Here is a 26,263-nt window from a genome sequence, read left to right as displayed (position 1 = left end):
CACACCCTCAGTAATTTAACATGGTCTTCCTTCTTACAATTACAAAAAACGGGGGAGGCATACTGTTTCTAAAGAAATAGAAAAGAAAGCTCAAGAAAACTAGGTTGTGGTCAGAGAGCCTACGTGAGACATTAAGAACTACTTCCTGTTGCCCTCACAAACGCCTGTCATGCTTTATCACTGGGCACTTGCTCCTTATCTGGCCGTCGCTGCAGCACCCTAAGGGTCCCCCGAAGGGCGAGATCTTTTTGAGATTTAATGCATATGGTGAAGGGTGCAAGTATGATGGAGTCTCAAGTGTGTAGGGTGACCGTGAAAGTGAGTGAGTTAAAACTATCTAGGGGATATCTAATCATGTTTTAATGTAACTATTCTCCTGACGGTTAAAAACTGGTAGGGGCTACTGTAGGGATATGATGTGCCCTGGTTGCTCAGCATGTGTGAATTAAAAGTAAATGGGTCTACATGTTTTGCGCCCTGGTGGTCTGACAACGTTTCTTGGTGCTTCTTCAGGACCAGAAACATTGGTAATAGGTCTACCCCACTCCTATTGTGTTAGAAAGGTGCTCCCTCTAAAACGAAGTTTACCCACTTTCTCAAATTTGAAAATGATTGTCCAACCTAGAAAGAGAAAAAAACCAAGAGATCGATATCAAAGTCAGGGACATTTTACATTCAGGTCTCTATTTCTAAGAGATCCTCATCATGCAACAAAGCCTCTAATGGTAGACTCATATTAAAAAATAGTGCTAAATAGTCACCACACAAGGAAAATATGCATAGTGTGCAGGCATTGTAGCCACGTGTATAAACAAACAGACATATAACCTACACATATTGACATGAAACACATGCAGGCGTCACACAGGGCTACACACATCAAATCACTGTGTACTCAATGATATAGATGGGCTTAACCTTTGAATCAAGCAATTATAGCCCCATGGGTCAAGACAGGCTAGCGCTCAGCTGCTAGCTGAAAACACACAGGAAAATGTATTATGAAACATATACGTCCTTCCGTGAAGGTGATCAGATAAAGTATCTGAAGTAGGGAATCCCAGGCTAGCGGGACAGATTGCTGCTCACATGTGTCCTGTAAGCGTTGATTTTCCAATGACCTAACCTCCACTTTTCGCCCGAATTGAGGCAGAGCCGTGGGGGTGGTTGTTATTTAAAGCTGTTTATTGAACTAAATTAAGCATTATGACAATCAGCTGCGGTCCGTGTCGGGGTGGGAGTGCATTGACCATGTCAGTCGGGCATATTGGTAAATCAAAGCCTCCGTCATGTGGGCGTGGCCATATGGGCTCATCATGTGTAAGAAGCCAATCGTGTTGTGTAGTGGTCATCTTATGTAGATTACGATGGGCGCATGCATACCATCGTCATGTTATTCAAGTGTCTTGTAGAGCGCAACTACTCACCTGTAAGGGTCTCAAGGCACTGGGGGGAGGGGCTGCTGATCCACCGAAGGCGCTGTGGTTTAGTGGAAGAGCCAGGTCTTGAGGTCCTTCCTGAATTAAGGCAGTGACAGTGATTGCCTGAGGTGGAGAGGCAGTGTGTTCCATATCTTTGCAGCGAGGTAGGAGAAGGATCTTCCTCCGGCTGTGGTCTTGCGGATACGTGGGAGGGTAGCCAGGGCAAGTTGGGTGGAGCAGAGGTCTCTGGTGGGTGCGTCGAATGCGAGTCGATGGTTAAGGTATGCAGGTACCGCGTCATGTAGAGCTTTGTAGGCATGTGTGAGGAGCTTGTGGGTGACTCTTTTGTTGACTGAGATCCAGCAGAGGTCTCTCAGGTGGCCCGTGATCTGGCTGTGGTGGGGGTTGTTGAGGATGAGTTTGGCGTAGGTGTTCTGATTGTTCTACAGTTTCTTGCGGAGTTTCTGAGTGATGCCGGCATACAGTGCTTTGCTGTAGTCGATTCTGCTGCTGATGAGTGCATGGGTGACATTCTTTCTGGATTCGGTGGGGATCCACTTAAAGATCTTTCGGAGCGGGCAAATCATGAGGAAGCAGCATGGTGAGACAGCATTGATCTGGTGGTTGATGGTGAGTGAGGAGTCCAAGATGATGCTGAGGTTTTGTGCGTGGTTTGTGGGTGGGGGCGGGTTTCCAAGTGCTGCGGGCCACCGGGGGTCTTCTGTGAGTTGAGCTTGAGGCAGATGTTCTTTATTTAGTTGGTGACAGCCTTCATCCCGTCATGGATGTTGCTCTCGGCGACTGTGGGTTCGTTGGTGACGGAGAGAATGAGCTGGGGTCCATTGGTGTAGCAGACGATGTTCAGTCTGTGGGAAACGTTGTTGAGTCTGTGGTCCCTGACGATGGCTGCGAGCAGGGCCATGTAGATGTTGAAGAGAGTGGGACTCAGGGAGGAGCCCTGAGACACTACGCAGTTGATCTCTGTGGGTTCAGAGTGGAACAGTGGTGTTCTGACTCTCTGTGTTCGGCCGGTGAGGAAGGAGGGGATCCATTCCCTGGCTTTGTCGCAGATGCCGGCATTGTGGAGTCTTGTGCATAGGGTGTGGTGAGAGATGGTATCGAAGGCGGTCAAGAGGTCCAAACACATATGGTAAAGTAGTGACATCATGCAAGCATGGAGACCATCTTAAAAAGGTTCATAACTGTTTTATCTAGACCTAGAGGGCTGCTGAAATAGAAGTGCAAGCCCAAGATTTGCCATCTACTCCAGTGTCAAGTTACATCTCACACCAAGGTATTTCATCAATCAGACTGATACTATCTGTACTCGGACGAAACACCTAAAGTTGTTCTTTGGTGAACAGATATGTTGCATCCCACATGGGATTTGCTTCCTGGATAGTCCATCTCAAATCATCAGGTGAAAGTTTAAACTCATTGAATTGATTAGACATCCTTGTGGCACTGCATCCACAGTGGATAGTAAGTATGTCTATGTTCCACAGTGAGGATTATGACTGCTCTGGTCATCATCCCCCCATAATTGAGATTATAGGGGCATGTAATCAAATAAATACAGTTCTTGATGTTACAGTTAGTGTGTTGTCTTTGTGTCCATACAGAGTTCGTGCCAAATGTCACCTCTTTCGACTTTTGAGTGAAAGGGCAAGTGCTACACGATCCTCCGCGATAGTGTCCTGTAAGGGGGAAGGGCCCAAAGGGTCTTTAGTGTAGAGGTCTGCTTTACACGTGGTCTTGTATGTTACAAAAAGTCTTTCAAATTAGATGTTAACTTAAATGCAAAGCGAGGTAGCGATAAATGCATAAAACCAGTATTAAGGCTACCACAATGTTTCCTAATGAAGTTCCTTATCCTGTTAGCGTTTGATGTAAAAGTGGTAACGAATGTTATAACATCCGCTGTTGGTCATGAGCTGGTTTCCAACAGAGCATCCCGATTATTACTGCGGGCTCTCTTTTCCGCTTGTGGTATGACTCTGGACGGATAGTGCCTAGCCACGAGACTCCTGTTAAAGGCTTGAGCCTGTGTGTCATAGTCTTTTAATGAGATGCAATATTGTCTTAGGTGCAAAAACTGTCCATATGGTAAGCTCTTATGCAGCGCCTTAGGGTGGTGGTTGTCGAAAGGTAACAGGCTGTTACTGTCAGTTTCTTTCTTTAAGGTCTTTGTACTGCGGGAGCCATCCTTAATGGAAATAAGTAGGTCAAGGAATGGTAGTTCTTTCCTTGAATATGTTTTAGTGAACCTGAGGATTCATGATGTTTACCCAATCTCCAGAATCCTGGCACTTCATTACATCACTTTTCCGAAAGATCAAAATGCTTATCTATAGAACGTCTCCATGCAATGATATTCTCCATAAAGGGATTGGAAGCCGTAAAAATATTCTGAGCCTGAAAATGGGTCATATACAGACATGCCAAGCTGGGGGCAAAGGTCCTACCCAACGACGTTCATTATACCTTGTTGTATAGCTGGTTCTTCATTCCACAATGAAGTAGTCTGAGTTGCTGTTCTCAGCCAGGAGGTGATGACATCCAGCGTAACATCTTGGGCAATTTTTGTGTATAGTGCCCCCATATCCAGGGTGACCACTAGGCCTATTGACTATCCATACTGGTGACTACACTTAGTAAGTCCCTGGTGTCTTTAAGGAAATATGGTGTATCTTGCACCAGGGGTTGTAGGCAGGAGTCACAGAATTGACTCAGTGCTTCCAGTAAGCACCCAATTCCAGACACAATGGGTCTCCCAGGGGATGTGCATTTTTGGCAATATGTAAAAATACAGAGTCCTAAGCGATGTATTTGCCCAAAATCTCCGTTTCATGATTTGAAATCCATCCCTGGGCTTCTGCTGTCGTGACCAAGGCTTTACTCGTTGTCGACAGGGTGTTAGTTAGATCTGTGTCTAATTTACGGTAGTATCTGTCTGTTAACTGGCGTAGGCACTCTTGGTCAAAATCAATGGAATTCATCACCACAGTGGCCTCACCATCATCTGCTGGTTTTATGATGATGGAAGGGTCTCCATTCAGTGTCATAATGGCTCTCCATTGCCTTATTCGGGCAGTGTTCTTCAAGATAGCTTTTTCAAATGTGAGCACCGCACATGGTGTCATACACGCATTGGGGGTGAATCTTGATGATATCCTCAGACCCGAGTCCACACAATGCGGGGTAACTTTATCATGGAAAAAAGCCCGTAGGTGGATCTTCTGAAAGAATTGGTGAAGTTCCTTAGTAAGTCTGAAATGGTCCTCGCTAGGGGGTAGGAATGAATCCATGCCTCTTTGTAAAACCGCCACTTCATCATCCGCCCTTATTTATTTATTTAATTTGTTTATTGAGTTTTTTACAATGCTGCGACACATTAGAATAATCTATCATCCGCCCTTATTACATCCATATATTTAATGAGTGCTATGTACCTCTCCGGGTGCCATTCGCAATAAACACACGTGTATATGAGGATAGCTGCCGTCCAATTTTCAATGGTTACTGGCCCTCCCGGTCTTTTGGAAAGCTCTAGATCCTCCTCTTTTGATCCCTCCTTAGACCTAAGCTCCTTAGGAGGAGCTGCAACATTTCAATATATTCGCCCTTCCATATCCTCTCTTTCGTTGAGAGCATGAGGTGCGCCACTGTGGTTTAAATGCCCCATATAGGAGACCTCTAAACACCAGTTTAAATTTCACTCCTTTTCTTTTGTGTTTGTCTGTCTTTGTGGATTCCTGTTGTTCCTCGTTTTTTGACCCCTTTTCCAGCCAGAGATAATACCTACCTGCGCAGGGCATAAGTCGTAAAAAAAGAAGTGGGTAGACGCTGTCACCGGAAGTGACGTCACGAAAGGTGCCGAGCTCCTCGTCCCAGAGAGGTGAAAGAGTGAAGCCCAGCTGTTTGGTAGAGGGGACGGCGTCCCGCCAGTAAAATAAGTGGGGGGGACGCCGTCCACCCGCGTGGTACCCCGACTCGAGCCCTGTACCTCCTCCTTGCTGGCTGCCTCAGGCTGTTCCCGACCTGGTTCGCCAGTAGATCTTCCCTCTTTTTTGTTCTACAACTGAATGTGTGCGTTCTGCTAAGCTTTCATCTGTGCCTACTTCAGTATCTTTTACATATAGACCCTTCCGGAGGCGGGCCTCCCAACTCTCCTGAGGCTCCTTTGACTCTACTACCACTGATACTATGTAAGAGGGGTATTCACTGCTACGCAACAGCTTAGCTGGAGCCGAGGTTGGTGCCCTGTCCGAGGCCCGCCACTTCGCTACCCTCTTTTGCCGCCAGCTTTTGATCCGACCTTTATGATGTTGCCACATGCCTATATCCTGCAAAACACTAGTGGCAGAGCGATTAGAAGAACCTCCCACCATCCCCTTTTTCAATCAAACAGACTCCTCTGCCTGAGCTTCTTCTTTGTCCCTCAACTCCCCTTCCTCTAACCTTTCAATGTCATCAGCGTTATAGTCAAGTACCGTCTGCTGGCTTGCATATAACCTGCTCATGTCCTGGACCTCATCAGCCACCCAGCTGTGTGATCGTGACCCTTGTTGCCTAAAAGCATCTAAAACTAATTTATGTGAGGGGTACTTATCTCGCCCTACCCACCGCTCCAAAGAGACTGGAAGCACCGTCCTGTGATCTACTGCACTGTAGGCTGCTTCTAACCCTTCTAGGTGTTGCGCTGCTGAGGTTACGCTAAACCTTCTTGGGGCAGGGGTGAAACAGTTACTTGCCGACGCCAAGCTGGCCGCCTTGGGCTGCACCTTCCCTTCTCCTCAGGGTTGATAAGCTGCGCAAGGCTCTCCTGAGTCAGCCCCCCTTAACTTGCATCGACCTGTAAAAAAGAAGAAAACAAGCCCGGTGTGCTGGTGAAGTGACAAGCTTGCTGCACTCTTTGCTCTGACCCTCTCCTGATGCCACTAACCCACTCACCCCTTGACCCTGCAGCCGAAAAACAAGGGGCCACAGGCCTACTTGGGGTGCCCTCCTGCCATGACTCGCCATTCCACGAGATGCCCACCTTACCATAGACTTTAGTGCATGGCCTCACCGCCAAGCATCAGCCAAGCTTCCTTCTCGGGGCCTAAGCACTACTGCATCTTCTGCCTCCGATCCCTCGTCATCACTCCACTCTGAGGGCAGCTGACACTGCTACTTCTGCACCTACCCTCTGCACTCCACCATGTAGCTCGAGGCTTGCCCCAGGGGACCCCTGTACACTATTCTCCCCAAAAATCGTAGTTGATGGGGCCCTGCCTCTGCTTCCTCCCTCAGCCCAGTGCTCCTGCACACCCAATGGGCCCTGTCCAGCCAGGTAGAGCTGTCCCACTGTATAGTGTTCCACTTCCTAAGCTGATTACCCCTCGTGCCCCTGGTCACGCTCTATTTCCACAGTCTCCTCGTGCTAATCATCGAGGAGCTGATAAAAACATCCCTGAAATCCACAGCCTCATAAGATCCTCTTGCCCCCCTGGCCTAATGCCTTACCCCCTCCTCCTCCCTCCCTGCCTCAAAGGAACCTTTGGCGCTTATTACAGGCCACACTGGGTCCTCCCGGCATCCCCTAGCCACATCCAACCTCTCCTCCCCTTCTGAGAGGCTGCTTGCGCGTTCGCTGCATCCCCGCCCCTTTTCATGATGCGCAAGGCCTTCTCTGCCTGACCGAGGCCCTGCGAGCGAATCCTTGTTTTTTGACCTTCCAAGGCTAGTGGGCCATCCCACACAGCGTTCTGGCTCACCCCTGCCGCACGCAGGGATACAGTCTCGCCTACACTTTTTCCTTGCTGGGGCCGCTCTCCTAGTGCGAGAGTAGCCCCTCACTCTCACCTGTCCGTGAGTCGATGCCACAGGGTGCCGGTGAAAAGGCCAACATTGCGGCCGCTACCACTCCTGGCGCTTTGCTGCTAGGGCGACCATTAGTATGCGGCGCCCATTCTGCCAGCAAATCAAGGTGCCCAGCCGCCATCTTCAAAAGCTGCATCGCTTCGGCCACCAACTCATCTTGGGATACTCCAGCCGACGCCATCGCTGCCACCTATGCTCTTTAGTACACCTACAAAACGACCCTAACACCTACGACCACTACCACTATGGACAAAAACTACCCTATAAAAAAGCTACTACTGCCAGCCACCATGTCACCTGACAAAATGGTAGCTGAATTACAAAATGCCCGGTTTTATACCCTGGGGCTACAAAAGTAGCCCAAATAAAGCCCAAACCCCCGAGCAGTTGTCTGACTGATCCACTCCCCCAAAATACCCGGAACAGACCTCCCTCTGGTCGACTGCCCCAATCCCCTGAAGTATGAACTTATTGTTTTTATTCTCTTAATTTATGTCGTCCAACTGTGACAAAAAATGTTTTACAAATATTTTCAGTGCATAATTTGCACAAAGAAAATAAAAACAGAAGTGCCAGGGACCTTGTTAGGAGTCCACACCACTTGCACCAATCATTGGCTCTGTCAGCGTGGCCACTCATAGTATCAACACGGCTACTAATCATCACACTCCTACAAGTGTGACATTTCTGACTATTCCAGGCACCCAAATCTATAACAATGGCGTTGGTGGCAGGTAGTAGTAAGGTTTAATGTATGTTGAATTAATAAACAACTGTTGCTGTGCAAGTCTCTAAACCAGACAATCAGCGCCACCATGTGGCAGACAGTTACTAGTGCCGGATTTTGACAATTAAGTTCTGGTGGCGAGCACTGGTAACCACACGGTCAAATTAAGCACTGAAAGCAACAGTAAGCACCCATTCCCAAATCAAAATAAAGCAAAAAAACAAGTAGGAGGAAATTAACAATTTAATGTTGATTTACGATAAATTGTGCAAAAACAAAATCCTTGTCTGGAAACAAGATGCCAAAGTAACATTTATGTAGCTCGAAATGTACAGAAATCTTGTCTTCTTGACATAAATAAATATTGTATCATTTACAAAAATATTGTCGGGGGAGGGTGAAGATTTCCTGTAAATGAAATCAGGGTGATATTTTATAGAGGAAATTAGACAATATATTCTGAACGGACTATGCATGTATGCCGTTGCGTATGCATGTGCAACAAATGATAAGACACAAAACAGTTAAGGTAAAATGCAAAGATTTATTAGATGAAGGAGATGGACCAAGGATGGGAATGGTGGTGTGTGGCTAGGCATGTGGGATGACTATTGGATTTGGTGTGGTTGTTGAGCTGAGTGTGGTGTTTGGACGAGTGATGAGGAATGGTTTTTAGATGGCGGATGGAGATGGCTGCGACAGAGTGTAGATGGGGGTGGTTGAGTTGCACTGATGATAGGGGATGGTTGTAGAATTGGGAGTGGAGGGTAGTTGTGTGGCAGTGGATGAGATGACTGGGGGTGACAATAGGGGGGAAACTTGTAGAATTAAGGATGAGGAATGGTTGTGAAGGAGTGGGGCTGAGAAGTAGTTGTGGGACTGTAATTGTTTTGTTACTGGAGGTGGGAAGTGGTTGTAGGACTCAGGTTCTGGAATGGTTGTGTGACTTGGGCTTTACTATAGTTGTAGGACAGTGAATTGTGAACTAGAGCAATGTGGGATGTGTAAGACTTGAGATCTTGGGTAGCTATTGCAGAGGGTAAGTAATCATTTTATTACCTCCGCAAGCTTCTGTTTCTCTTAGTCCTTCAAACTATGAGAATATACCAAAGCTGGTAGCATATTTTGAAAGAACATCAGTAGGTACCGTGGTTCTAAAATTCAAAGACCACTGTCCCCTACCTCCAGATGGTGGTGACAGAAAAGGTTCGAAGGCTGCCCAACAAATATCTTGGATGGGAGCTCCCTTATCCTCCACCCAAGAGGCAGACATGCCACAAGTGGATATCGCTTTTGCGCAGACCCTGGTAAGGAAGAACCCCAGGAGTCATACGCAGGAGAAACTACAGTTTTTATTCATCAACTCGGAGAAGAAGTAGAAGCCCTAAACACCTCCAGGAATACACCAAAATTGACAAAGAGTGTCTCATAGAGTCTAATTTGCATGTGTTATATCCAAAAAATGCATGCCTCTTATTCTGGTGAAAAAGTGAAGACAAGTAATTGCATGATCCTGGTGGAAAGTGAACACCACCATTAGACAGAAATCTGGTCCTAGTCAAAATACCAGTTTGTTAGGAAAAAACTGTTGGTAAGGAGCCTGAACAGATAAGGATCCCAGTTCACCTAACTGAGGTAATGGTCACCAAGAGAACACTTCCTTGGTCAAAATTCTAAAATCATCAGCGGTGGTGGGACGGTCTGAAAGGATGATATTAAAGGGCTTTGAAAACCAAGGCTAAGTTCCAAGAGGTCACCATAGAACGAACAGAATGACAAAGAGAAAACCGCTTAGACAGCCTACTACTAGGGCTTCGGGAAGACAATCCAAAGGAGACCTAACTGCACACTACGTTCTGAGGGTGGAAACTTCTAACCCCTGATCAAAACCATCTTGAGGAAATTGTTGTAGCTGTTTGGGCTCACAGCCACTGGAGTCTAGGTTTTGTTTTACAAAACAAAATGAAAAGGGGTCCTAATAACTATCACAATATTGATGAGTTGAAAGTACTGGACTCTTGAATGGAAGTAGTTGGAGAGTAGGTCAGTCCTTAAAAGCCCTCCTTGCAATCTCCACGTTGACAGATTGAGATGTTGACAAGATACCTGAAAGAGAAAAGGACTCTGGAGTATATATTGGTTCAGGGGGAATATACACTTCGGGACGAGAGGCATGGGTCTCACCCCACATGGGGCCAAAATGGAACCACCAAGCTAAGTTCTACTTTCTCACAGAGAAGGCAAATCGGGAACTACAAAATTAGGAGAAATTGTAGGACGGCATACTGAAGCCCTTGGATCCACATAAAGGCCACATAAAGGCCAGATCATCCACCTTCCAAGCTCCTACTTACGGAAATCGGGGCAGAAAGCATGGAAAGAGAGCCTTTGCGCTTGTGAAGAGGTCCACTTTTGGGTGCCAATACTGTTTCGAACTAGGGCGTAGTGGGATTGAGGAAAGGACCTGTTTATGCATTCTGTCACGGCATGGTGAATTCCTGGAATATTGGGGGCTTAAAGAGCTAGACTGTTGATTTCTCCCAGCTTCTTATCTGGAGATGCTAATGCTGGAGAGCTCATCTTTGACTGTCTGTTGGCAAAAGAGTCTTATACCGCATTGTCATTTTGTTTCGGGCCACCTTATTCTGTATGCGTGGAGCAAACCTGAGGGGAGATTGTCTTCAGATGCATCTAGTTGGAAGCATGAATGCATTTGGAAGGAAGCTATTGCCCCATAAACTGAAAGGAATCTCATAGTTGTCCCCAATTCGAGCTTGCTGGTATCTATTGTGACTATTACAGGAGCTAAGACTGAGAGAGCAACTCCTTGTTTTAGGTTTGCTGAAGAATAGACACCGAAGTAGGCACTTCTGAATGGTGTTGGAGACTGATACCAGGGGGTTTATGTGCTGAGAATGAAGTCAATTTTGGTGTAGATGCCAGACCAGGGAATCCACATGCAAGTGAGCCCTCGATACCATGAATATTGAAGATGCCTGCAGACACAAAAGAACACAGAACCACAAATATTAGTTATTCCATATTCAATTGGTAGTCCCCTAAATCTCACCCCCAACCCCCCAGGTCAGGACTCCCTATTTCACCCTGCACCAGAAGCCAAATTCTGGCCTGGGCAGATTGTCGATTCTGCAATACAGTTAAGTACTGTTGCTGCCTGGCTGCTTACAAAAACAGAGGAATCACACCTCCTATCTCTGCCTGGAATCTTCCCCTATGTGCTCCAGATCATGGGCTGCAGTTTTTTGTAATTAATCAGGGATCCATTTTGCTGCAGGAGATGACAACCCCTCACCGGATCCTGGAAATTCTCTGCAGTAGAAGGCGAGTGGACCAGCCAATTGGCCAGATAAGAGTGGGCACGAATTCCTGTGTTGTGTAAAAATACTTGAAACTGCCGATCCCGTCCTAGCACAGATAACCGTAGGGACCTTTGGGATCACAGGAATGTGCAGGTAGCCATCCAGAAGCTCTACGGCCAATAACCATCACCACAGGAGAAACCAGTGCAGGTCTTTTCTACACTGTATCCATCTTGAAGACCCTCTTGTTGATAAACATGTTCAGTCCTCTGAGGGTGATCTGCCCAAACCTGAAAGTAGAAGGGGAGATGACCTTCTACTGGAATATTTTATTATCTGGGTGCTGGCCAAAGCCCAGTTACAGGTTAAACTGGAAGCCATTTAAAAATACAAATTAACAGAGCACAAAGCTCTCCCTAAATCTTACTTGGAAAAAGGACCTGTCCCAGCCTGATGAGCATGTTCCTCATTATGGCCCCAGGTATGAGGATGGGGCCCAAGGCACAGAAGAGGGAGTGGAAGGATGTTGAGAAGTTTATCTATGTCCGGGTCACATGATGGCTAATAGAGGTGGACTAACCTCATTGTTGTAAGGACTGGAATTGATGAGGCAAATTGCCGTGTTTGTTTCAATCTCACGTAAAACCCTAATCTGGTACAGGTAACTGGTGAAATCAAGTTTATTTCCAGATAAACACGTTTCAATGACTTGTTTATTTTTAATCAAAGGTTATGACGAACCTTGAGTTCCTTGCCGAAGTAAAGCTGTTGTTATTTTCCGGGTGACTCCGTCTTCCCCCGCATGTTTTCTGAAATACCTAAGAGCGGTACAAGAGCTTTTAATATGCCTCGGCTTCCGGCCCCACACATTATTAAGCTGTGGAACCATACCGGAGGTTCCGACTCCCATTCCTCCGCAGCTGTTTTCGGCTTCCCGCCTCCACAGAAGCCAGCTGTCGGCGTCCATCTCCTTGCGGTCATAGGCCTCTCCTCACAATGCCTATAGAGCGCTTCCGGTGCATGAAGCCTCCACGCACATTCTCATCTGTGGGAAGGGAGGCGAGAGAGGTAGCGAGGTTGGGTGGGGAGGGGGGCGAATCGGGGGAGTTGACCAAGGTCCTTAAGCGAGTCCGGCTTGATCACTCTTCTTGGGTAACCTTGTCGTATGCGCACCTCTCATGTTAAGGTACGCAGGTATGTGTTGGAGTCGTACATATTAAATTCAGTTCAGATTGTTAAGTGTCACGTGCTGCTCTGGGTCGCAGAGGCTCCGCTCTGGTAAAATGGGAACAGTATGTGGCCTCACGGCCAGAGCTGTCGACTTTGTAGTTGGGGAACCACGTTCAAGCCTGGGCGTTGGCTCAGCATCCTGTGATTCTGAGCAAATCACTTAATCTCCAGTGCCTACCAAAAATGAATGTGTTCTTGACGTGTAACGTAACCGGTGCTTATGTAAAGCGCTCCAATACCTTCGGGTCGAGTTCGCGCTATATAAATCTGCAACAAAATGTTAGTAATTCTTCTCATTTAAGGACCTCAAATCTCCTCGCACCTTCTGTTTTGTTTAGTATATATTTTGTAAATCCCATTTAATGCGTAACGTGTACTTGTAAATTGTACCTCAATCTGTGGGGTTTGTATAGTGGATGCGTTTTTTACTATCAACCTCAATTCCAGTCGTTTTATTGACTCGGACTGATGACTGGCCGAGTGAACCGGCGCTGATTTTGAACCTATTAACATGGAAACACACAGTCTTGCATTTTATGCATTAGTCCATTGAGCCATGACAACTGTCTGAAGGGGGGACCCAGGGAGAGCCAGGCGCGAGCCAGTCTCTTCCTGGGCAGGTTCGCGCGAGGATCATTACCAGGTGGGGGCTGATTAGCAGAAGGCTTAAAAGGGGAAGTTAGGCGGGCGGTTAGGAACTGCGTGGCGGGAGGCGTGAAGGGAGGTTGTTTTGCGCTCGTGTTCCTACCTTTGTCCTGAGTTATGGAGGAAGCTGCGGAGGTCAGGAGGGCTGTCCAAATCCTTTGTGCGGCAGGGCGCGAGGACTTGTTGATGCCGGGTGTCCCGGCGGAAGCCTGGGTCGGCATGGCCCGCCCCCCTCGCAAGGCTTCGGAGGGCGTCGCCAGGGCTGTGGAGGCGTGTCTATCGCCGGGCCCGGAGGACGAGGAGGACGGCGAGGCGGCCATGCCGGCAGACGGGCCTGGGCTTCTTTTGCCCGCCGTGGAAGCAGAACCCCCGCCGTGTGACCCGGGCGCCCTCCAGCAGGTATGTGCCTTACCGTTTTTCGATGCTGGTGCACGAGGGGCGCCCGGGGGGAGGCGGGGGCGTTCCATGGGCCGGCTGGCTACGCGCACAGGCGGAATGGCACCTGGGAAATCTGGGACATTGCAAGGGGGCCCCAGGCCCAAGCGAGGGCGAAGCTTGGAGCAGAATGGGCGCTTGCACGCCCCGCTACCTGCTGCGGTGCCCCCTGCCCCCCCCCTCAGTGCCGCCTTTGGCAGATGGGGTCTCCCCATATTTATGGCTTAACGGGCAGTGTTATCTGCTTTCCCCGGCATTGCCAGGGCCTGTTCCTGCCCCCCTCCCTTATGTTGGCACTCCTACCACGGTTGACGCCGATGCCAGGCACCCCTGTGCCACGCTGACGTCGCCCCCACGCCCTGAGGCCCTGCCCCCGGCCCCTGCTGTGGTTTCGGTGGGTGCTGCCCATACCACGCTGCCCCCCCTGGCTACGGCTGCTTCAACTAGTGCCCTCGGCTCTCTGCCCCCCCCCCCCAAATCCTTTGCCTCGGGTGGTAGGGGTTTGCTGCGCAAAGGGGCGCCCCCAGCTACTGGTCTGTCACTGTTCCCGGTCCCCAGGGGTCGTCCAGGTGGGCTTTTGGGTGGCCCTGAGGCTGGGTCGGTGGGTGTCACTGCTCTGGCGTCGGGGGGTGATTGCGGTTCCGCTGTGGGGGGCAATGTTTCTGGGGCTGTTTCTTTGTCTGGCTCGAGCGGCCGCAGTTTTCAATCTGCGCCATCGGCTGGGCGGCTGTTGGCTGTCTCTACGGGCCCGGGAACTGTCCACACGGCTGTTTCCAGTGGTGGGCTTACAGGGGGGCTGTCTGGAGCGGACGGCTCTTCTACAGCTTTCAGTGCACATAGCTTTCAAAACATTGACTGGCAATTTTATGATGGGGGTATTGGTGATGGGGCTATGCCCAGTGGTAGTGCTCAAGTTGATTTTTCTGATGAAGCTTTCGGTGGGAGTTTTCATGATGATGGGTTGGAAGAAGGGGAATTGAGAGACAAGGATGTTGGGCTTTTGGCAGCACGGGCCCAGGGGGGTGGGTTGGGGCAACCCACGGTTTCTCGTGTTTTGCAGGAGTCTCGAGCGGACCTTGCAGGTGTACGAGGGGCAGTGTGGTCTGGACCTTCTCAGAGGGATCGTGGGGCTGTCGCACAGCAGTCGGAGCAGTTACCGCGAGGTAAGAATGGGTGGTGGTCTGTGTGGCAACCTAGGGAGAGTCTCCCTGTTAAAAGTACAAGATCTATTGGTACGGGTGATGGGGTTGTGGTTGAGCGAGTCGCTCTGGCACCGAGGCTTGAGCGGCCTGTATTTTCGAATGTTTCTAATGTGCAAGTTGCAAATGACGTTTCTACAGCGGGGGTGGGCGGGGTGGATGCCACACGTGTCACGGAGGATAGTATCCTACCGAAAAAGTTGCCTTATTCTGGGGTGGGAATGCCTTTGGGGTCTCATTTATCTGAAAAAACGAAGAATTTGATATGGTCTGGGGCATTTGTGGATGTTTTTCGGCTTCTCCATAGGGATGTTCAGGCAAAAGAAGGGTCAAAGGAGGAGGAATTAGAATTGGCTCGGAGGCCTCGTGTTCCGAAGTCCATAGAGAACTGGACTTCGGCCTTTCTAATTTATGCCAGCGTTTATTGTCAACGTCATCCTGAGAAAGCAATAGACATGTTTAAATATGCAGATGTCATCCGCAAGGCTCACAGTTATTTTGGCGGCTTTGCTTGGTTGTCCTACGATGACGAATTCAGGGCGCGCATGAGCGCTTTCCCTGAGCGTTCGTGGGGTGAGGTTGACTCCGAGTTATGGTTGCAATGGATGGCATCGGCAAACCCACCTGCTACGACCCACACAGCTAGCGGGCAGCCTGTGTTTTATCGGCCCTTTTCAGCTCGCCCCGCTCAGTCTGGGGCGGGGGTTTGGGGCAGAGGTCAATCAGCCGCCTCTGGCACATGCTGGCATTTTAACAGGGGTTCCCGTAACAGACCTGCTTGCAGGTACAAACATGAGTGTTCGCAGTGTGGAGGGAAGCATGCCCTCACCCAGTGTTTTCCCGGCCAGCGATGGGGTGATCAGGGACGAGGTTCAGGGGGTAGGGGGCAGCAACAACAGTCTGTTTACAAGGGCCCCTACTCCTATTAGGCAGGAGGTTCTCGATCTCTGGCTGGTGGATTATCCAGATTTTGAGGCCGCTAAGATTTTGTCTTGGGGTTTCAAAATTGGGTTTCGGATTGGGTATCAGGGACCCAGGGTGGGCAGGTGGTCGGATAATTTGAAGTCTGCGAAGGAGAGTCCACATGTGGTGCGGAAGAAACTGGATGCAGAGCTTGCGGCTGGTAGGATTGCTGGTCCTTTTGTGAATTGTCCCCTGCCTGACTTGATTGTATCACCCCTGGGCGTGGTGCCCAAGAAGGCGGAAGGGGAGTTTCGTCTTATCCATCACCTGTCCTGGCCCGAGGGTTCATCAATCAATGACTTTATTGATCCAGCTGACTCAACTGTCAATTATGCTTCGGTGGACGATGCCTTACGGCTCGTGCGCACGGCTGGTGTTGGGGCTTTGCTGGCGAAGAGCGACATTCAGTCGGCTTTCCGGCTATTGCCCATTCATCCTTGGGATTTCAGTCTGTTGGGAATGCATTTTGATGGTAGTTTCTACGTGGATCGGGTGTTGCCCATGGGCTGTTCAGTGTCATGCTCCCTGTTTGAAACTTTCAGTACCTTCCTACAGTGGCGATTCACTTTTGTTAGTGGCCACGTGTTGGTCTGTCATTACCTTGATGATTTTCTTTTCATTGGGGAGGGTCGCTCTGGGCAGTGTCAGTCGGCTTTGAACATCTTTCAGGCTCTAGCGGAGGAATTGGGTGTCCCCTTGGCGCCGGACAAGACAGAGGGTCCCTGTACGTCCCTGACTTTCTTGGGGATCGAAATTGATACTCTGTCTATGGTGGCGAGACTGCCTGTGGCTAAAGTGAAGGAAATGTCTGCTTTCATACATCTGGTGTTGGGGGAGCGGAAAGTTGTTTTGAAAACTGTTCAGAAGTTGTTGGGTTACCTCAATTTTGCTTGCCGGGTTGTTCGGGCGGGCAGGACGTTCTGCAGACGTCTGGGTCTGTCCATGTCCGGAGCAAGCCTTCCCCATCATAGGGTGCGCATTACCACCGCTGTGCGTGCCAATTTGACTGTCTGGCTTCGTTTTCTGCAAGAGTTTAATGGCGTGTCCTTGTTTTTTGCGGATGAGGACATGGTGTGGCAAGTACAGTTGTTCACTGATGCGTCAGGGGCTCACGGATTCGGAATATTTTGGGAAGGTCGATGGTGCGCGGCCGGCTGGCCGGCGCACTGGAAGGATCAGGGTCGCAGCATTGCGTTTCTGGAGCTCTTCCCGCTGCTGGTTGCTTTGCACCTATGGGGGGATGAGTTTCAGAATCGCTCAGTCTTGTTTCACGTGGACAATTTGGCTGTAGTACACCTTGTCAATCACCAAAAGGCTCGCGATTTGCGGGTTTTGCGGCTCCTGCGCGCATTCATGCTGCGGTGTCTGCAACTGAATATTGTCTTTAAAGCGCGGCATGTTCCTGGTACTTCTAATTGCATCGCTGACTCTTTGTCTCGCTTTCAGTGGTCCGAGTTCCGCAAGTTAGCTCCTGGGGCGGACCTGGAACCAACAGCGATCCCACAGTACGTATGGGACCTGGGGGATTGAGGGTTCACCACTTGGTGGAAAATTCTGTGGCTGAATCCACCAGGCGGGGTTATGTGAAAGCCTGGACTGAGTTTCTGCAGTTTGGTAAGGTTTCGATGGGGCCGTTCAGGGCTGGTTGGTCTGATGAACAATGCATCTTGCAGTTTGTTTTACATTTGGCGGACAAAGGCCTATCGCCCACTACCATTTCGGGCAAATTGGCTGGGGTTTCTTTTTATGGACAGCTTTGGTGGGGGAGGGATCCGGTTGGGGGGGTGTTGGTTCGTAAATTGTTGAAAGGTTTGGCCAGGCTCCGGGCTGGGGGTCAGCAGCTCCGGCAGCCAGTGACGTTTGAATTGCTCCAGTTGATGTTGCCGGAATTGGAGGTGTGTTGTCATGATGCTTTTGAGTGTGCCAAATTTCGTTTGTGTTTTGTGTGGTTGTTCTTTGGGGCATTTCGGGCATCAGAGTTGCTGGGGTTGCGGGGCAGGGTAGGTATGACCAGCTGTGAGGTGGTGTTGGAAAGTGACAGAGTGCGACTTTGGCTGCGGGCATCCAAAACCGACCAGATGGGGAGGGGTAAGTGGGTGTTCCTTGGTAGGAGTGGTGTCTCTGCATGTTGCCCGGTTGGGGAATGGGAAATGTTTGTGTCCTCTCCGCATTTTCTCCAGGGGTCCATATTTTGTCATGCGGATGGTAGTCCCATAGTTGCATCTCAATTGTTGGCTGTATTACGCAAGGTTTTGTTGCGTTTGGGGAAGGACCCTGTTCAGTTTGGTACCCATTCCTTCAGAATTGGTGCGGCGACGGAGGCCGCTCGGTTGGGGTGGGACTGGTCCCAGATCCGACGCATTGGTCGTTGGCGTTCCAAGTGCTGTGAAAAGTATGTGAGGAAATAGTGCATTTTGGCTTGTCTAACATTTCTTTCTCTCCTAGGTCCCTGGCTATCAGTCGCCGGATGCAAACGAAGGGTGTGGATACTGGGGCACTCTTTTATTAAACGAGCAGCTTTAGCCGCTGCCAGCCAGCTCTGTGGGAGATCACTTGGTCTGAACAGTATGACACATGAAGTCTCATGGCATGGAACAGGGGGAATGCGCTGGGGTGGGCTTTTTCCCGCCTTGGCTGCTTTGGTTTCGCAGTGTTTGGGGGGCCCTCCGGATCTCCTGGTGCTACACTTGGGAGAGAATGACTTGGTTTCTCTCTCTGGGTTGACCTTGTTAAAATTAATGAAGCAGGACCTGGAAATCATCCGAACCACATGGGAGAGCACCATGCTTATATGGACTGAGTTTGTGCCTCGTTTGCAATGGCGTGGGGCACGGACCCATTCTGCCCTGGAAAAGGCTAGAAGGAAAGTGAACAGGACAATGCGCCTTTTTTGTCAACATTGGGGGATGTACAGTTTGAACCATTATCATTTAAAAGTCTCTGAACATCATTTATTTTGTGAGGACGGTGTGCATCTCTCAGCTTTGGGCCTCTCTTTTTACCTCCTTGAACTCAGGGACTTGATTAGCAAGGTTCTTCAGGTACAGTTGTGGTGTGCTCCTTCCTTTCCTTTAGGTGGGGCAGGAAAACGCTAAAGGTTTTCCTGGGTGGCGGGTTTTTGTTAGTGGGGGTGGGCAGCCTGGAGCGGGTTGGCCATCCTGAAGGGTAGCGTAGGGTAGGCTAGGGGTAGTAGGCAGGAGTTTGTTCGGGGTTTTGGGATTTAGGTTTCGTAGGCTCACTGTAGAGTTGAAGTATGTAAATAATAAATAAATAATGAATGTGTTTATGAAATTTATGATGCACCTGTCCTAAAATAAAAGTGGCCTTTCTTGCTCCTAAAAGAAGGTGTGGACAATGATTTCTTGCGCGAGGGGGGACCCAGGGAGAGCCAGGCGCGAGCCGGTCTCTTCCTGGGCAGGTTCGCGCGAGGATCATTACCAGGTGGGGGCTGATTAGCAGAAGGCTTAAAAGGGGAAGTTAGGCGGGCGGTTAGGAACTGCGTGGCGGGAGGCGTGAAGGGAGGTTGTTTTGCCCCACCCACCCTCCCTCTTTTTTCTTTTTCTTTATTTATTTATGGGTTTTTTATTTTGCGGTGCTCTAGGCACTGTTTAGTTTAGGTAGGTTTGCCACTGTTAGGATGGGTGCCTTTGTTCTTTTGGAGGCGGGTTTTTGTTAGTGGGGGTGGGCAGCCTGGAGCGGGTTGGCCATCCTGAAGGGTAGCGTAGGGTAGGCTAGGGGTAGTAGGCAGGAGTTTGTTCGGGGTTTTGGGATTTAGGTTTCGTAGGCTCACTGTAGAGTTGAAGTATGTAAATAATAAATAAATAATGAATGTGTTTATGAAATTTATGATGCACCTGTCCTAAAATAAAAGTGGCCTTTCTTGCTCCTAAAAGAAGGTGTGGACAATGATTTCTTGCGCGAACGCAGGCCATTAATTAACCAAAGTCATTCATCTTCTATTGTGATTAGTTTTGAGTGAAATAATCTGGAGAGGATCAAAACACTCAAAATCCGTTTGTGGTGGAAGTTCGTGTGTGGAACAAATTTCCTTTGAGTTTTACAATACTTTGTAAACTAATAGTTGTTTCACAATGTTTTGCAAAAAACATCAAAAAACATTAAATTACGTTTTGTAGTAGAATTTTAGCAGATTTTCCCCAACTATTTTGTGGAACGTGGAGGCAGAATTCTGTGAACAGTGTCTATTTTCGCTACTATAGAAAATAAATTGCCCAGGCCTTTAGTGGAGAATGGGTAAGGAGATGTGTATGAGAGAAACTTGCCTCACTGCCGGATGGGACAATGGTTGTTGAAAGGGGACTTGTGACTAAGAGTGTTGTTGGACTGACAATGGGCAGTGGTTGTTGGTTTGCGGATGGATTTGAATCTAGGTTTGAAAGATGGTTGTTGAGCTGGCGGTGTTAGTATGGTTGTTGGACAGCTGATTGAGAACAGTTTAACTGCTATGAACGTGCAACCGTTGGTGGACTGGGAATGATTGTTGAAATTGTGATGGGGAATTGTTCATTGACTGAATATTGGCCAATGGATGTGGGACTGGAAGTAGAACATTAGTATTGGGAGTGTGGACTGTTGCAGAACTAGAGATATTTAAGCAAATGGTATAAGAGATGGTTGTGGGACTACAACTGGGGCATACTTATTGGACTGGCACTGTGGGAAGGTGTTTGGACACCTATTTAATGATCTTAAATGAAAAGTTTATGGGGTTCATGGGGTTAGCTGTGTGACTTCCAATGGTGGTTATTGGTAGGACTAAGGTTTGGGGTTTGTTTTAGGAGTGAAGATTGGGGTTGTTGTGGGAGTATTTGGGGAGAATGGTAGTGGACCTGGGTGTGGAGAGTGGTTGCGGGCTTGCATGTGGTGAACGGTTACAGGACTGGGTGTGCTAAATAGTTATGGGATTGGGTGTCTGGAATGGTTTGGGGACTGTGTGTGGAGTGTGACTGTGGGGCTGTGGTTGTGGGACTGGATATGGAGAATGGTTGTACGACTGGGTGTGGAGAGTGGTTGTGGGAATGGGAATTGTCAGAGTCCTGGCGATAGTTGGTGTTTATTTTAGAGAGTTTAGTGGGATGGCATCTAGAATAGAGCATCTTATTGCTGTACACTAACTACTGATCAGACTGAACACATTACATACAGTCCTGTTTATCCCTTTCTTTCTTCTATATTTGCAGGTGGACAAACCACATGACAGAATAACTCCAACATGGACTACTACTCCCAGTCATGCCTGGTTCCCTGTGGAAAGGACAAATACATTTCCAGGTAAGATTCCTTAACCACTGTTGGGGGAGGGGGCATTTGAAGCATCCTGTGGCCCTCATCTGACCTCCATCCCTCCGACGTTTGTATGGGTTATACCCTACCCAGGGTATACAGGGGAGTGATGAGCTGTCCCTGGAGAAACAGAGGGAGCTCTATGGGCATAGGTGTGTTGAAGAGAATCCTATTCTGCGAGTTTCCTTTGATGGCAACATTGTTGGGCATGACATGGAAGCAAGTTAGAAAAGAAGATCTAGGTTCCGTTGAGTTAGCAAGCCCTCACCAGTATTTTGGTTGCCATGTTTATTTTCTTGCTTCATTGATTTCCCAGACCTTCACCATCATATGCGGAAATTGCATTGTAGCTCACAATGGTTCAGTTCTGCGTACAAATTTGAGATCTGAAATTTTATTCCATACATTTCTCTGGTACCAATGCGTGACGTTGAATCTTTAATTTCAGGGTTTAGTATACATGATGTTTTCATGATTGATTTCGGCTGGTTCCTTTCCTTGAAAATAAAATCAAATTTCCTCTACAGTCCGTTTGCTGATATTGTTGGCAAATCCAAAAACGGAATACGTATGGACTATGGGTTCTGTTACAGAAATGCAATGCAGTCATATGTCATGTTATGTCCATGAGGGGGAATAAGAGTGCCAGGGGAGATCTTGGTGTTTAACTGGGAGGAGTTGACCTGGGCTAAGGTGATAGGGCACCTTACCATATAAAACATAACATAAAACATAACATACATAACACAAAATATAACACATCGCATCACCCAGAGGTACTGAGTACCTGAACTTCTTTAATTTGAAAAGGAGGTACCTGCACTTCTCAGTGTGGATGTAGAACTTATAATAAAATACTACTGGAGCTTCTCATTAGCAGCCAGGTACTCCTGGATAATAACTACCTGCACATTCAATGTTCCTTTTCAAGCATCATTTAAATCATATCATATCAATGATAATCATAGTATGATAATCATTCTGTTGTTGAGAAAAGGCTGGGGAGCTAATTCAGTGGAGTACTTAGCACTGCCCTGACAGTTTTCTTGGAGTACAATTTTCACACTTATGAGAGGGATAGTCACAAATGGAGGCAGAGCGAGAACTGTACAGGAGAACCCAGTGGTAATCTGGAGAAGGGAGCTTTATATTCTAAAACACCACCTCTCTGCTATTAGAAGTGTCCTAATGAGTGACATATCACGAAACGGATTTGGTAAAATGGGTTACACAAAGCAATTGAAGCACATGGAGGGTGTAAATAAAAGTCTAGCAAGATGGCTGCTTGGCACACTCCACAGTAGGACAATCAGTAAAATGGCCGCTGTAGGACGCTGGGTATTGTTTGCACATGTTCATCACATTCCATTGTGTTTAAAGTATAATCCTTATTGTCTTCTGCCAGAAACGAGCTGCTGTCCCATTTGAAGACTTACAACCTGTACTATGAAGGACAGAATTTACAGCTGCGCCACCGAGAGGTAAGGGTTCCCTGGAGGGCAGTTGCTGCAGAGGCCAAGGAGAGGTTTATGGGTTCCTGGGAGATGGCCGAGTGAGCCATCTTTCTTTGTGATTGATGTCTCGCAGGATGACCCACAATGCTTTTCGTGTATCGTAGCCCGTCTCCTTGTTAGTGTAAGTCTCCCATTAAGTAATGCAATGTATTTTGTGTGCGTCAGAATTGACAGCTCGTGCTCCCTTATTTGAAATCCTTGTCCTAAGATTGTGTCACCAATTTTAGTAGATGTGGTTTGTTGAACTCAGGGAAGAGTGGTGCAAGGGATAGATTGTAGTCAACCAGGAGAGCAGGAGGTGGGAGAACTCCTGACAGGTTGTTCTTATGGAAGACGGTAGGGCTGGTACAGAGTTAGATTCCTTTTTAAAGCACTAGCCTCTCCGTACTCCTGGTTTCTGTGTAGTCCAAGGGGACCTTTGAACTACAGGCGAACATTTTGGTGTGGAGGATTCTTGTACAGCCCAGAAACATTTTCAGCTTTACAGCACCTTTGAACTACAGGCGAACATTTTGGTGTGGAGGATTCTTGTACAGCCCAGAAACATTTTCAGCTTTACAGCAGGCGCTGACAGATACTTTACGTGCTTGACTTTGTCATATTTATCCGCTCATATATTTTTTCATTATAATCCGTTCAAATGTATTAAGGCATTAGTACTATTTATTCATTTAGTAACCAATGTTGCCATACAAATCATATCAAATACGTTTTCTTATTGGCATAAAGATTGATAAACAAAGCTACACAACTTATCATAATACACTGAAACATACACTGTCAAAATTTGCATTGCATGAATATCTCTCCTGCACTAAAGTTGTTTTAACCATGAACCACCACCATGCATTTATGCATGATCCTTTGAACTAGGTTATTGATCCTATAATCTTGTTGAGTTTGAGTACCGCTAGTTACTCCTCCACAACTATTAATACTCTACATAGCGTTTGTGTTATGTCTTAAGACTTGACTGATGACACTCAAACGATCTGATTGGCCAGATCTGTGTGAAAAAACAACGTAGCAAGGAAATCTATGATGATGTAAGCACCTCTTACCCACAAACCTATGAGAATATATCCAGACTAGAGGAGTTCTTAAATGACGCCCTAACCCCAAGTGACTTGCGGGCCTTTAGTTGTGATGTAAGTAGTTGCGTAGAAATGCGCTGTTAGTGAGATACCCCACCAGGATCAGATGCAACTTCCAGCTCCGCCCAGATGGCACTGGCTAGCTGCCGGGCTGGGAACCTCTGTACTCTTGGTGTTCTATGACGTCATTAGATGTCCTAACAAGAAGGATACCACATCTTTCCTCTACCAAAAACGAAAACTTTCTGCTTTGAATCTCAATCGAACACAGCCACTTGCCTACAACCCTGGGGCCGGCAGCATGTCTTTTAAGAGTAGTGTACACAGCTAATAGGCCAACAACCCAAGGGGCAGGCAGCGATCACGAGCTAAAAATTATAAGAAACTTTATGTACAGAATGATCATGGTGAACAGCAAAGCATCATAAACAAAGCATACATAGCTTGCTTCGGTCAGTGGATAACAAAGCATATATAAAACAATTGAAGGTCTTCTGGATATAAATGTACCAGTGGGTTGAGATACCCATCAAGCGAACAGAAGCTAGACCTGCATGTCCTCCCGTCCAATCATACTTTACGTCCCGGGGGGAGGGGAGAGCTCCTCATTGACACTACACCCAGGATGGCGCTGCCTATTTTGTGCTGCAGACAGCCGATTAAGTGGCCGTGGCGTGTGTATTGCCATCAGGGCCAGTAGGGGCCTCGCCGTCAATATTTACATTTCTGGCAAGCAAGTATGTCATGTAAAGTCCCCAGAAGTTCTTGGGTCTACTCCGGGGGGGGGGGGGAAGCAATTCACTAAAATTCTCAGTTTGCGTACTACAGTAAAGCATGTCATGCGACCATTGTGTCATTGTGGGTATGAGGCCCCTCGACCACCACATTGCAATCCTCCGTTTAGCCATGAGAAGGCCCATATCTACCAATCTACGTAAAGCCTTAGGTAATTGTTTGGAATACCCCAGTAGGGCCAGAGTTGGGTCTGGAGCAAGCTCTGTATTGACTATTTTCCCCAACTCCAGGAAGACCGATTCCCAGTATTTATACACCCCCGGACATTGCCACGCTAGATGGAAAAAATTTGCAGATTTTGCACGACATCTGTCGCAAGCCGGGCTTTCCCGTAAACCGTATCTGTGTAATCTCTCTGGTGTGTAGTACACTTCATTCACGTGCTTGAAGTGGATCAGTCTATGTCTGCCGTGTAAGGAGATACGCCGAGTGCTGGTACAGCAATAGGTCCACATGGAGTCATCAATAGTTTGTTGTAAGTCTCGCTGCCAGGCCAGCCTGGTTTTAGTATATTGATTCGCTCTATGGGACATTGCCAGCTTTTATATGTTAGTGACGATTTTGCGGAGCGACTTAGCTCTGATGACGTAAGACAGTTCCAGCAATTCAAGGGGTTCCTGTAGATCATCTCCTAAAACTCCATACAGTGCTCTCCTCACTCTATGAAACTGAAACCGCTGCAGCATGTTGCTAGTGACCGCCAGGTCCTCTACCTCCTCCCAGGTTTTAACTGCGCTATCTTGAAATAAATCCCCCTCCGTTTGTATGTTCAATGATTGCAACGCACAAATAACCGTTTATCCCTACACGGGCCAATCAGAGAGTCCATTCAATCGGCATGACCAGGGAGTACAACCGTGCCCCCGCTTGTAATTGCAGTAAGTTATGCCAAGCGTGTCGAGTTAATGGAGTGTAATATCCCCGTCCTACGATCTGTAAATTCAAAGATCATGGCCGGAAGGGGGAGCGGATCTGCAAAAAGTTTTTCCATGCGGAAGAACGGAATATTTGGTGAACTATGTATCCAATATTAAACTTGAGCGCCTTGTGCCGCTCTGTAGTACAAATTTAAATCTGGCACGCCCAACCCTCCCATGTGATATGGTAAAGTAAGAATCTGGCAATTTACTCTCGCTTCTTTGCCCGCCCAGGCCAATTTTATCAATGATTTGTTCACTCTCTGAAAAAAGGAACAAGGCACAACAATGGGGATGTTTGTGAAGAGAAACAGGAATCGGGGCAGAAGCACCAGCTTCATGATAGAGATTCTGCCAAGTAGAGACAACGGCAACTTAATCCAGGCTTCTACGTCATCCTCCAGTCTATTGTCTGCTGTGCCATAGTTTTCTCTAAACACGATCTCCGAGTCCGTGTGGCGACGGATACCGAGGTACCGTATAGCTTCAGTGGACCATTGCAGCGGAAAATCCTGCTCAAAAGGTAAAGTGACTGGGGTGAGTGGGAAAATGATGGATTTAGACCAATTAACACGCAGACGCGATTGCGCCCCGAAGTGTACCACCTCACTGAGGACGGAGGAGAGATTGATTTCCGGTTTGCGAACGTATACTAACGTGTCGTCTGCTTAGATAGACACTATGATCTCGTAAATCGGGAAACAGACACCCTTATGACTATCGTACTCCCTTAATGCACACGCTAGTGGTTCAGCAACCAGGGCGTATAAAATGGGGGACAGCGGACAGCCCTGCCTCGTCCCTCTGGATACTGTAATTGAATCCGTTACCAAA

At 48.0% G+C, this 26,263-nt stretch overlaps 1 protein-coding gene across 2 annotated transcripts in view; it reads left to right on the top strand.

Annotated features, from left to right (window-relative positions):
* The window catches only part of RASSF2 (Ras association domain family member 2), a 272,671-nt gene that overhangs the window by 199,031 nt on the left and 47,377 nt on the right, over positions 1 to 26,263 (top strand). For both annotated transcript variants that reach the window (XM_078666637.1, XM_078666638.1), the window contains 2 exons: positions 21,007 to 21,097; positions 22,515 to 22,590. In XM_078666637.1, the coding sequence (XP_078522763.1) occupies positions 21,039 to 21,097; positions 22,515 to 22,590 (135 nt within the window). In that variant the 5' untranslated portion in view covers positions 21,007 to 21,038. The remainder of the gene's footprint in view (positions 1 to 21,006; positions 21,098 to 22,514; positions 22,591 to 26,263) is intronic.

Source organism: Lissotriton helveticus, chromosome 11 (genome assembly GCF_964261635.1).
Source record: "Lissotriton helveticus chromosome 11, aLisHel1.1, whole genome shotgun sequence".
NCBI classification, from domain to species: domain Eukaryota; kingdom Metazoa; phylum Chordata; class Amphibia; order Caudata; family Salamandridae; genus Lissotriton; species Lissotriton helveticus.
This window is presented reverse-complemented; position numbering and strand designations above follow the sequence as displayed.